The sequence below is a fragment of the Oryza brachyantha genome, chromosome 3 (genome assembly GCF_000231095.2).
Source record: "Oryza brachyantha chromosome 3, ObraRS2, whole genome shotgun sequence".
In the NCBI taxonomy this organism is placed as follows: Eukaryota; Viridiplantae; Streptophyta; class Magnoliopsida; order Poales; family Poaceae; genus Oryza; species Oryza brachyantha.
This window is the reverse complement of record NC_023165.2, coordinates 2581116-2593612: the sequence shown is the minus strand read 5'-3', so window position 1 is coordinate 2593612 and position 12497 is coordinate 2581116. Positions and strand designations below refer to the sequence as shown.

Here is a 12497-nt window from a genome sequence, read left to right as displayed (position 1 = left end):
GCCAGGTCATGTCGGGTCGTCTCGTATACTAGCAGCGCAGCAGCAGCCGCCCAGCCAGGTCCCAGCCTCCCGTGTACATCATCGGCAGGATAGCATATCCACAAGATGGGTTTTCTTAGTGGAAAATATGATTTGCCATCTTGTTTAGAGGATATTATTGTCCGCGTTACAATAAAGTAAAGAAGGAAAAGGAGAGGAAACTATAACATATCATGCTGTTTCGAGGAGATTACTTGCAATGAAGGGAGAAAAAAAATAAAGGAGGCAAAAATGAGAATAAAATATGGCAAATCATGCTGTTTAAATAAGGAAAAATAGAAGAAAATAGTGCGATACTCTAGCTGTGTTTAGGTTATAAAACCTCGGTTTTTACACAAACGTTTTTCAAAATGCCAAATGGTATATGTTTTTTTAAAAAATGTATAGAATTTGATTATGTCATATTTTTAAAATAGATTTTTAATTTTACAATAATTAATTTTTATTGTTTATACCATGAAATATCTATCAAAAAATCTGACAATCTTTCGTAAAAAACACAGCCTATATACCTTGCAGTTTGCGGAAAATTAGTCACAAGCTTACATGAAACAAAAAAAAGAAAATTTAATGTCAGAAGTGGGATTTGAACCCACGCCCTCGTTAGAGGACCAGAACTTGAGTCTGGCGCCTTAGACCACTCGGCCATCCTGACCTTGTTTTTACTAGAATCTTTCTCAAAATATTCACATAATATTTACTTTTACAGGTCAGGTTCTGCTGCTGTTGATAGACCTGTCGGTCGCCCTACAACCTATGCGTTGTTGCCAGAATTTGAGTTCTAAATTTTAATTTTAGAATTGTTTTTGTTATCCTTTTCTTTAGCACAGCATTTTTATGTGACCAAAGTTATTAAAGATACAACTATAAAAGTTTTAACCAAAAGCTATTTTTATACCATCCAACAAATTATCAGCAAAATTTTGAATAATCGATTAGGTTCATGATTTCTCTATTTCTGAACAGAAATACGTTTTTTTTCTCTCCAAATATTTAAGTACTTATCAATCTCACGGTGTTACATCATATATCTGTATTATGACATACGAGTCATGGATCCACATGTCATACATAAGTTAATAATGTATTAATAGTTGTAGCACTAGGGGAAAACATGAGTGATGGTTTTTCTCGACGTGAAATTTCACCGACCATTCATGCACCAGCCTACCTCATCTTGCAGCGTACGGATCTGGATTCAGCGACATTGTCTCGTGATATTCTCGGTGACATTGAGTCACTGACGTGTAGAACCCACATGTGACTGGACCCACGTGAGTCTCACACGTCAGTGACTTAATATCACCGAAAATATCACGTGGCAATGGTGAATAATCCGCGTCCTCAGCGTACACACCACCCCTCCAATATCTCCCGGGAAAACAGCGCAGAAAACGCGCGGGAGCAAAGCCAAGCAAATCAAAGCGAGAGAAGCAGACAACCCAAGGGGAAAACTATCTATCCTGAAGCCGCCGGATATGAGGCTGCAGTGAAGTGAAACCCCAAAGCCCCGCCTCGTCGCGCGCCTCATCACCTCATCGCCCATGGCCACCTCCTCGCTGCTCCCGCTCCACCTCCCGACGAGGCCCTCCTCCGTCAAGGCCTCCTCCGCCGCCGTCGCCGCGGCCGCCGCGTCGCCGACGCCGCAGTCGCTGGAGGAGTCGTTCGGCCGGAAGGGCCTCCGCTTCGCCGCCGACCCGGCCACCGGCGCGCCCACCGCCGAGCTCAGCGTCCGCAACGGCAGCTCGCTGCGGCTCCGCCTCGCCGACGGGCTGGTCACGTCGTACCGTCCCAAGGTGTACCTGAAGGAGGATGGGTGCAGGGAGGTGCTGCACACCTTCGCCGCGGCCGGCGACGGCGAGCTCAAGGGCGGCGTCGGGCTCGTGCTCAGCGAGGTGTCGTCCTCCGGCGCCGCCGAGTCGCTCCTCGCCGGCTCGGAGTGGTCCGTCATGGACGCCGACTCCGACTCCTACGATGCGGTGCAGGTGCATCTCCCATTCTAAATCAATTCGATTGCTTTCTTGACATAATTTTTGTTCATAAATTTTAAGAACTCTACGAAACCCAATCAACAAAATGTACGATCGTATTTGATTGATATTTTGGGGATGGGAAGAAAACTGAAATTTCTACATCAAATTAGTTCCTTGCGATGAAAATTCAAAAGAAAGAAAGTATAAGATATTTGAGGAGCGAGAAGAAACCGGGCACGTTCACTCGAGCTATAAAAAAATAAAATAAATCCAATTTTGTATATTGTTAGCTGTCAATCTTTACCTATTATAAAAATAGAAGATGTTTCCGTCACTAGTTCTGATTTCTAATCGAAGTGCGAATGCACACATAATAGCTTGGTTATCAAATCCCTAGTAAGTATGGCACGTGAGATCATCCGAGTCAATAATAATGAGTTAGGATGTCAAATAATCGAACTTTAATCTTATGAGTGTCAAAAAATCAAATTCCTCATGTTTATTGTGTCAGAAGCAGACCTTGCAAGGTTGTGAATTATACTTCTATTGTCATTTTTTAATTTCCTATCGACAATTTTGTAATAATGGTTTAAACCTGTATCAAATTTATAATCATCACATTTAATTTAATTTGTGTTTAAGGCAAATTCACTTCAAATCTGGACTGAAGTTTTTTCAAGATTTGTAGGTTGAGCTGGGCTGCACCAAGGGGAGCGGGACGCTGGAGATAACCTACGTGGTGACGCTGTACCCGCTGAGCATGGCGACGGCGGTGATGGTGAAGAACAACGGCGCGAAGCCGGTGTCGCTGACGAGCGCGATGCTGGGCCACATCAAGTTCGACAAGCGGCGCGGCACGGCGGTGGAGGGCCTCCGCGGCTGCCCTTACTGCTCCCACCCGCCGCCGGCGGCCGGGTTCGCGCTCCTCACCCCGGCGGAGGCCATGAAGCGGGAGGACGCCGGCTGGTTCGGCGGCGGCGGCGACGAGGAGCCGCGGCAGGGCGTGTGGACCATCGAGGACAACCTCTACACCATCCTCAAGAAGAAGGTGAGCAGGGTGTACGCCGCGCCGCCGGAGGAGAGGAAGAAGCGCATCTACAGCACGGCTCCCTCCAAGTTCACCACCATTGATCAGGTAAACATCCAAGAAACGTTCATGGACCATCACCAAAAAAAAAAAAATTCTCCTCTCATCGGACTATTAGAAATGTTCATGGATCATCAAAAAACTTGGTTGAGAAGTTGAAACTGAGCTTGAATTTGATGGTGCAGAATAGCGGGCTGGGATTCAGGCTGGTGAGGATGGGGTACGAGGAGATGTACCTGAGCAGCCCGGGGGAGATGTACAAGAGGTTCGGCGAGGACTACTTCCTGTGCACGGGGATGGCGTCCATGCTGGTGCCGGTGGTCGTCAACCCCGGCGACGAGTGGAGGGCGGCGCAGGTCATCGAGCACGACAACTTGTAGTTTTTTTTTTTCTTTTGGGTTCTTTGCGACAGAGTGAAAGAGGAAGGAATCGTGTACATTCCCATGCATATGTGACCAATTTATACACGAATTGTTCTTTGAAACAAGTAGCATGCAGATAGAGAAAACAAATGGTGCAAGTGTACACTTACAGCTGACGCAGAATGATCTTTCCAGTTTTTCACAAGGACGTAACGTACACCGGTACAGGCATCTCGACGACACGAGACAGCCCTAAATAAACCAAACAGGTTCCAGTTTAAGTACACGATGTAACATAAAAATGTGTAACCCTAGTACTGGCAACGGCAACGGGCGCTACTCCCACCAAATAGCGAAGGAACACCTTTGCTCCGTATAAGCTCATAGCATCAAAATTGTTGGAAGGAGTTCATTTAACGATAATTCACAACTCTTAACATACAACCTTCGCTATAAAACAACCTAGGATGAGCTCAAGAAGCTCTGACTGTTTGCTGTGGCAGCTGGTAAATCATGTGCCATTTCGTCCAAAGGAAGAGCACGACTTATGCGTTACTCAACCAGGCCAGCATCCTTAAGAGCTCTTTCAAAATCTTCCTCGCTTTGCCAATTGCGAACCTACAAATAAATAGAAGACAACATAATAAGCCAACTGCTTAGGATCCCAAGATTACTGAAATATGCATCTTGCAGTTACACACCTCAGGTACTCTGTGCTGGAAGTAGTCCTCAATCTTTCTCATCACAGTGTTATCTGTTTCTCCACACAGCAAGTTGAAAACAGCTCCTGCACCAGTAATGATAAGGTAACGATATAAGCAACACAACACAGGCACTACCAATGTCCATTTGATTAGGTGGTCAGTTAAGCCTAGCATCACTTAGTCTACAAGCCCTACGCCCCTACCACATAAACCATGAAATAAATCTAGCAAAATTAGATTATAAGCTACAGAAGACACATCACCACCCATATAGAAAGAAGACCTGGTAACATAGACCATTCTATCTTATCCTCAGAAACTATCCTAACTGTTCAAGGGAAAAAAAACAGTATGCTTTGCATTCAACTAGAGATAGGCAAAGCTTTCTCAGCCCCATAAGACAGATTTGCTCTGCGACTACCCTCAAATTGATTGATTTCTCTTAAAACTAGGATCATCAACCAAAATGTTGACATTCTTACGAAGACTGCTTTTGATGCTGATTATTTCTTGTTATTTATTAATGGAATATCTGACTTACTAAACATTAAATTATAACCACCACATTTTTTCTTTTTGGGGAAAGGACCAAAGAAACAAAATTTACCTTTTCGGCCAAAGCGACCAGCTCTGCCAATTCTGTGCAGGTACACCTCATAATCAGGTTCATCTCTTGTGCCAAACTTGATTGGCATGTCATAATTGATAACGAGGTTAACCTTTCAAAGGAAGAATGTTAGAAAGAGTAGTTTTGCACTTGCTCAAGTACAATACAATAAAACAAATAGTACCTGTGCTTGGTCGAAACCTCGAGCAAGAACATCAGTTGATATAAGAACCTTGGTGTACCCATTTTTGAATTCCTGTATTATCTTTTCCCTCTCTGATTGGTCAAGGGATCCTTGAATCGAGGAGCATACATAGTCCTCTAATGTCAAAGCATTGTGGACATCCCTAGTACTTTGCTTTGTTCTAACAAATATTATAACCTGACCAACTTTTTGTCCAAACTCAAAAATCTTGTCCTTTATGACATCTATTTTGGCCCTTTCGTTAGGGACTTGAACTTTATATTGCTTGACTTTTTCCAAAGTAAGCTCTTCCTTCTTCACAAATATTTGATTTCCGTCCTTAATGACCTTTGTAACAAAATCTTTAACTCTCTCGTTGAACGTCGCAGAGAAGAGAAGCACCTGGCATCCATCAATCCAAATAATAACTAAGTACTCCACATATTGGAAGATGAAGTCCACACATGACCACACGGCAAGGATAGAACTACTCTAAAACTCAAAAGTGTGTCAGGATCATCTAAATGATTTAGCAAAACTTAGCTAAATCAAAAAAGCATCAACAACCAAAAATTTTAAAATATTGGACCCTCTTTCCGCTACTTGTGAACAAGCAAGGAGTTCTCCAATTACATCATTAGCATTGGTTGAAAATCGTTCTTGAATAAGCAATTACATGTACTTGCAGGCTGTAGGACAATGCTGCTTCTAAAAAATGTTCTTAAACACAGAATGGACATGTTAGCTTTATATCTGAGTGCAAACTGTACCCAGATCACCTACTATAAGAAGCATGCAAGCTGTTCCATGTAATCCTACTCAAGTAAAGGAAATTAAAAATGACTAGAAAACTGTTACCTGACAGCCACCAGCGCTTCTTTGTATATCCCTCATAATCCTTTCAGAATCACTCCTGAAGCCATCCTGCAAGAATGCATTTACCATCATAAGAAATTGGCTTTATGAAATTTATAATGTAGAATTAGATGTCGTGAACATAAAGCTATTAACTCCTATACAGAAACTTATCCGGCAGATAAGCAGATATAAGTATGAAACATACAATCAAAAACCAATTTGAAAACAAATGCTTAGTCATCCAACGAACTATGTCCTACCAATGTAAAACATCAACATACAAATGACTATATTTTAATCTAGAGAATAGATATGTAAGTACCAATATATTCTACTTCAGGAAAGGCTGATTTCAAGCGCTTTTCCATTCCAATCTGACCCATTCTATAACAGCAATGGACCAACTCAGTATTTTTTTCATTGTCTTACTTATAATGAGCATTGTGAAACACAGCACAAACAAGAGGCAAAGATAGTGATTGTAAAAACATGAAGCCACTTAATATGCCAAACCAGGCCCAGTTTGTAATACCAATGCAATAAATATTTCAGTAACTTATACTGAACATAGTGTAACACTGTGCAAATCAGCAGCAAAAATTGAGTGTAATTGCTTTGCAGTCCCAGGATGGGTTATACTATGCCATCGTTTGATCTACAGTGTATACTGTATACATGCCTTAGCTAATCTTGGGCTTACTTCGAGTAAGAAAATTGAACATCATGATGCCACCATAATTTTGCCAAGGAAAAAACAGTTCTTACAACAAATCAAGCTTATGCTATCCATACATCTTGGAAATGGCAATAATCAACTAACTCTTTCCATAGGATTAAGATTGAAACAAAAGGTCCCTAACAACTAGTAAAAACAACGCATCCTAATAACTAACACAGAACAACACTGGGCATACACAAGTTTTGGATAGAGAATTGGCAGTTGAGCTCATCCATACCTCGGCAAGCATATGGTCTGCCTCATCAAATACAAGTATCTTGATATCCCTTGTTGCTAGCTTCTTATGATTAATCCACTTCATAAGCGTCCCAGAAGTGCCGATCACCACCTGGTCAGTAACCGCTGGCATTTTGGCCATCGGCACATAATCTTTCTGAGCCGGTGGGATTGCGCAGGCACAGGTAATGCCAGTAAATTTTCCCATTCTCATAAGCACTGACTTATTCTGCAAATCACAACCAAGCTAATTGAGTACATTACAGGGTGCACATCCATAACAAGTAAAACAAATCCACATACTAATACTAGTAAATAAAAGCGTGGGTGCTCAAATCAACCTGCTGGGCGAGCTCCCTGGTGGGGCAGATGCAGATGGCCTGCGGGACCCTTCGGTTAGGGTCGACTCGGCTGAGCATGCCGAGGACGAAGCAGGTGGTCTTCCCGGAGCCGTTGTGCGCCTGCGCGATCAGGTCCTTGTAGGGCGGCGTGAGGATCATGGGGAGAGTGACCGCCTGGATCTTACTCGGGCGGCTGAACCCCATCTCGTCGTGCAGCCCCTTGAGCAGCTCCTGCGTCAGCTTCAGATCCTCGAAGGCCGCCGCCGACTCATACACCGTGCCTCCCGACGTCACCTGAGCAGAAACCACCTCGAATCAATCCACCGATCAACTTACCCTAGAAGCTACCGAGATTGGCCAGCGCTAGCGCCGAGCGGAAGCAGCGAGCGCGGGACTTACGGCTTGGATTTGGGACTCATCGGAGTCGTCGAGGAGGGGCGGGCCCTGGTCGTCCCCCGCCCCGCCGCCGGCCCCATCCTCCTCCGGCACGGAGAGCGAGAGCGCCTCAATCTGCTTGGCCTGCGCGTCCACCGCCGGCGCGCTCGTCGAAGACGACGAGGCGGCCTCGGCCTCCGCGGCGGCCTTGGCCTTGGCCTCCTCCTCCTCCTCCACGTCGGCCCACGACTTCTTCTCCGGCGTCGCCGCCTTCCCGCCGTCGGCCATCTCGCCGCCGCAGATCGAGAGCAACCGAGAAGGGGAGAGAGGCGAATGCTCAGCGTGCTACTCGCGCAGTCGGTTCGCGTTTTTTTTTAATTCCTTTTCGTTTTTTTTTTTACTTGGAAAGGGTTTATATTGGGAGTAATTTAGCTTAGCCTTTAAGCGGAGGAGGCCGCTGCTCTGCTTACGATGTACGCGCACCGCGGTCCACGGCGCGTCCAGCCCGCGTCTCTTTTAGTGGGCCGGAGCGGCTCCCTTCTCTTGGTATTTGGGCCCACGTTCAATTTACCATTCACTTTGGGCCAAATTGGAGACTTTTTTCACGATTGAATTAATTGATTTCTGAAGATTCAGAAATCACAACGATGCTAGCTAGCAGGTGTTTTTCTTACTTCCAGACCTCTTGCTTCAGATTGTTGCACACTCCTCTGTTTATGCTTATAAGCCAAAATTTAGAACAACATAGAAGTGTAGGGGCTGCTTCAACCAGGCGTACCCGTATCCATTGATTTCCCCCCTCTAGATGAGTCTAGAGCTTTGCTAACAATAGCTATTTTCAACCTTCTATTTAGAGTTAACATTGGGTTTTCTATACTACCTCCGTTTCATAATGTAAGATTTTCTAGCGTATCCTAAATTCATATAGATATTAATGAATCTAGACATATATATAAACAATATACATTAGTTAATAGATGAATCTAAGCATAGCTAAAACTTCTTACATTATGAAACGGAGAGAGTAGCACTTTATTTTTTAACCTTTGTTTCTAGATCGCTATGGACACGCATATAAAAATTGTATTCAAAAAATATTTTTCGTGTTCGTAAATAGGGCAGCTAAAAGAACGAACCCGATACAGAATAATCCTACCCTAATTTCTCTAAATAACATATACTTCTGACACTGATATTAGGCAAGCAGAAGAGCATTTGGACTCCCATTGTTTTGCTTCTCTGAAGAAAAAAAAGAAACGACTTGTTAGCAACCGAAGAATGATTTATGGGTAAAATGCTTACATATGTGTATATGGTGATTAAAAGCAAATGATGTAAAATAAGATACGGTGGAAAAAAAACACAAAACGACCTTCAAAATTAAATTCCAGATTCAAATTTTGGCTTCGGATGGCAACTTGGCCAGGGGTAATGGTTGACTCTCAAAAAATTCCTGAACTTATTTTGGCTCAAAGCACATTAAGCAAATGAAAAAAAGATCCAAAATTTAGTTAGAAATTCAGAAGTTTGTCACTGAAATATCCACTCAGCCGAATATATTACAATACCAAACGAAGAGTCCAAACGGGGATTAATCATCGATGACGTCACATGCTTACCAAGTGGTAGTAGTATACCCCAGGTTTAGTGATCATCTCACTTGAGAACACCGAAGATTCATAAAAGCAAACAATGCACTTGAGATTCCTCACGTCTCTTTATATAAAGATGTATCAACGGATCAACATGGGATTGGAAAAATAGCCTAACATGCTCAAACAACTCTCAGCTTTATGGTGGAGATCATAATTAGAAAATATTATTAACTGAAGAACTACAAAGGATTGGTATGTGAAGGGATTCAAAAGGTTTATTGCTACTATACTTCAAAATTTGACAGAACAAGTTCAAAGACACAGTTTCTTGTGATTTGGTACTTACACACCCTTAGTACTCTACCACAATTTTACCAAACGTGCACTTTGAAATTTCAAAGTTAAATGAGACTTTGTTTTTGTTTATCTACTCTTTAACTTGCAACAAGCCGCTGTCACCCTCATGCCATTTTGGTGGATTCAACGTAGCATCTCAGTGAGCCAGTCCAGACTGAGACACTGGAACAAGCGAAATACTCTTCACCACCAAACTCTGAAGTCTGAAGGGCTCACTGCCTCAAGCGCTCACCAACCTCAAGGTTATGAATTCTAATATTCTAATAACAAGGAGGAGATAGCAGTACTCAATATGGAACAAATCCATCTGAAATTACAACAATGGTATATAAAGGAGTGTAGCATTGCACCTCAATTGAAGAACTTTCTGCTGGAAGAATCTTGCATAAACCGAATGAACAACAGTTTTCGACAAATCTAAATGATCAAACATCAAAACCAACCAAACTGTTCTGTCTTTGAGAGAGGAATTGCAACCGAGCCCGAAATTGTACATTGTTACATAAGCACTGAATCATGAGGCAGCACCATACACTCTAGATAGCTAAGAATCCACCTTTATTCCCAGACTAACATGTCTCAAACTCAATGGCACAAAATGGGAATGAGATCCCATGAACACATGAAAAAGGCAGCAGCATCGCGAAATAGTTACCAGTACCAGTACAACAGATGGATCGGAATCGCTTAGACCGTTACGAAGAACAGAACCATTCCTTACCGCTTAGACCGTTACGAAGAACAGAACCATTCCTTACTGAAGGCAGTATCGAATTACCATCCATAACCATGATGAATTCGATCGATCAAGGGTTCCTGGCTTGGAAATCCTTCATAAAAGCGACGAGCTTCTCCACTCCGGCGAGCGGCATGGCGTTGTAGATGGAGGCGCGCACGCCACCGACCGACCTGTGCCCCTTGAGCTGCACCATGCCCTCCTTGGCCGCCTCGGCGATGAACTGCTTCTCAAAGTCTCCACCTTTGGCGAGTGTGAAGGGCACGTTCATCAGTGATCGCACCGGCTTCTCCACCGGGCAGATGTAGTACCCGCCGCTGGCGTCAATGGCGTCGTACAGGATGCCGGCCTTGTGGGCGTTCTTCTTCTCCACCTCGGCGAGGCCCCCCTGCGCGAGCAGGTCCTCGAACACGAGGCCGCAGATGTAGATGGCGAAGCAGGGCGGGGTGTTGTACAGGGATGCGTTGTCGGCGTGCGTCTTGTAGTCCAGCATCACCGGCGTGATGGGTTGCGCGCTGCCGATGAGGTCCTTGCGGACGATGGCGATGGTGACGCCGGAGGGGCCGACGTTCTTCTGCGCGCCGGCGTAGATGACGCCGAAGCGGGAGACGTCGACCGGCTTGGAGCAGAAGTTGGAGGACATGTCGGCGACGAGGAGGCCCGACTTGTTCTGGGGCTCCGGGTAGTCCTTGAACTCGACGCCGTGGATGGTCTCGTTGGAGCAGATGTGGAGGAACCTGGCCTCCGGGTTCTGCTTGATGGCGTCGAAGGGTGGGAGGGAGGTGTACTTGCCGTCCTTGCCGGACCAGGCGACGGAGGCGGCGGAGAACTTCTTGGCCTCCTTGAAGGCCTTGTCGCTCCACGACCCGGAGACGACGAAGTCGGCGGGGTCGGAGGGGGACGCGCAGAGGTTGAGCGGCACGGCGGCGAACTGGGTGGTGGCGCCGCCCTGGAGGAAGAGCACCTCGTGGGTGTCCGGCACGGCGAGGAGCGCGCGGAGATCGGCCTCGGCCTTCTTAATCGCGGCATCGAACTCCTTCCCGCGGTGGCTCATCTCCATGATGCTCATGCCAGAGCCCCTGTAGTCGACGAGCTCCGCCTGCGCCTTCTGGAGCACCGAGAGCGGCAGCGTGGCGGGGCCCGCGGCGAAGTTGTACACCCCGCGGTCTGCGGCGCCGGAGGTCGGGTAGGACGGCGCGGGCGTGGCCACGGCCGCGCAGGCGATCCTCGCGGCCCGCGTGGGGGTCAGACGGAGCGACGAGGCCGCCGCGGCCACCTTGGGGCTCGGGCGGTGGAGGAGGAGGGAGTTGGGGGTGGCGGCAGCGGCGGCGGCCATCGCGGCGAAATGGAGAGGAGAGGAGAGGAGGGTTTTGGGGCTGTGTAGTGGGCGGAAAGGGAAGGGGATTCTAATACCGGAGAGGAGGCGGTGTCGGGATCGGGGTTGGTGGCTGCGTTGGTGGGTGGGCGTGGGCCTCCATATAGGGGAACGGCAAATTGCTGCCAAGTTGATTGCGAAGTGTTGCAGGTTGCGAATCTGGAGACGCGCACTGCTTGTTTCGTGGTGCCGTTTGTTCGATTTGGGTGGTTGCGGACAAGATCGCGCATGATCTTGGGAACCTGGCTGTGTTTGATCTTGGTTAATGAAAGATTATGGTTGCGTCTATTTTGACAAAAGATTAAATGATAAAATTTAATCTATCAACTTGTAAATCTGCTTAATTCAGATGACATGATGAATTCTCATGTATAAAACTTTTTGCGAAAAACGTTTTGTTTAGCAGTTTCAAAACATACACTTAAAATACGAGAGGAAAAGGCCAAACTCGAGAGAAAAACACAACCAGGCCTGCGTGATGGTTTGGCTGCCATGGGTTGATATAAACCGAGTAATTTGTCGTCAGCGGTATTGAACCAGTTGGCTTCATATGCTGAGGCGGCGGAGTAGGGCGCCTTGTTCGAACAGGCGTTGCCAGTGGAAAACAACTCGTACTGGAGTAGCACAGACGTAGATAGAAAACAAACGGCACACCAGGAGATGTCGAGATGATCCGGCAGCTCGTGCCGTGATTTGACCGGGGCCTGAACCTGCAACTTTAACTGACATGTTCAATTGCCTCCCATCCATGCTCCCGATCCTGGTGGGCGCAAACACACAGATGCATATTCACCGCTGCAGGCCCAACGTTCCAGTTTGAGAGTGAACATAGACAGGAACAGCACCACATTCATAAACGGCGAGTTCCAAACGATCAGCCGAAACTAAAAAATAAGCCAGTGTGATGGAAACAGCAGGGGGATGTGACGGCAGATAACTCAAGGCATGC

The 12497-nt window shown here is 46.0% G+C and overlaps 3 protein-coding genes and 1 non-coding gene across 4 annotated transcripts; 1 reads left to right on the top strand and 3 right to left on the bottom strand.

The window, feature by feature from the left end:
* Window positions 1-610: 610 nt before the first annotated feature.
* TRNAL-CAA lies at window positions 611-694 on the bottom strand. Its single transcript has one exon. It is a non-coding gene; the product is annotated as a tRNA-Leu (tRNA).
* Window positions 695-1442: 748 nt separating this feature from the next.
* On the top strand, window positions 1443-3895 carry LOC102715469 (photosynthetic NDH subunit of subcomplex B 2, chloroplastic). Its single transcript, XM_040521998.1, has 3 exons — window positions 1443-2024; window positions 2701-3147; window positions 3285-3895. The coding sequence occupies exons 1-3, from the start codon at window positions 1584-1586 to the stop codon at window positions 3477-3479; spliced, it is 1083 nt and encodes a 360-aa protein (XP_040377932.1). The 5' UTR covers window positions 1443-1583; the 3' UTR covers window positions 3480-3895.
* LOC102712970 (DEAD-box ATP-dependent RNA helicase 38) lies at window positions 3635-7894 on the bottom strand. Its single transcript, XM_015835709.2, has 8 exons — window positions 7510-7894; window positions 7111-7404; window positions 6771-6998; window positions 5815-5880; window positions 4957-5358; window positions 4773-4884; window positions 4163-4248; window positions 3635-4079 (listed from the first exon to the last, which is right to left on the bottom strand). Exons 1-8 carry the CDS (start codon window positions 7771-7773, stop codon window positions 4014-4016), a joined length of 1518 nt encoding a protein of 505 aa, XP_015691195.2. The 5' UTR covers window positions 7774-7894; the 3' UTR covers window positions 3635-4013.
* A 1929-nt stretch (window positions 7895-9823) lies between these two features.
* Window positions 9824-11590, bottom strand: LOC102715193 (phosphoserine aminotransferase 1, chloroplastic-like). The gene has a single exon (XM_040522468.1). The coding sequence runs from the start codon at window positions 11507-11509 to the stop codon at window positions 10244-10246; it is 1266 nt and encodes a 421-aa protein (XP_040378402.1). The 5' UTR covers window positions 11510-11590; the 3' UTR covers window positions 9824-10243.
* Between the last annotated feature and the right edge of the window lie 907 nt (window positions 11591-12497).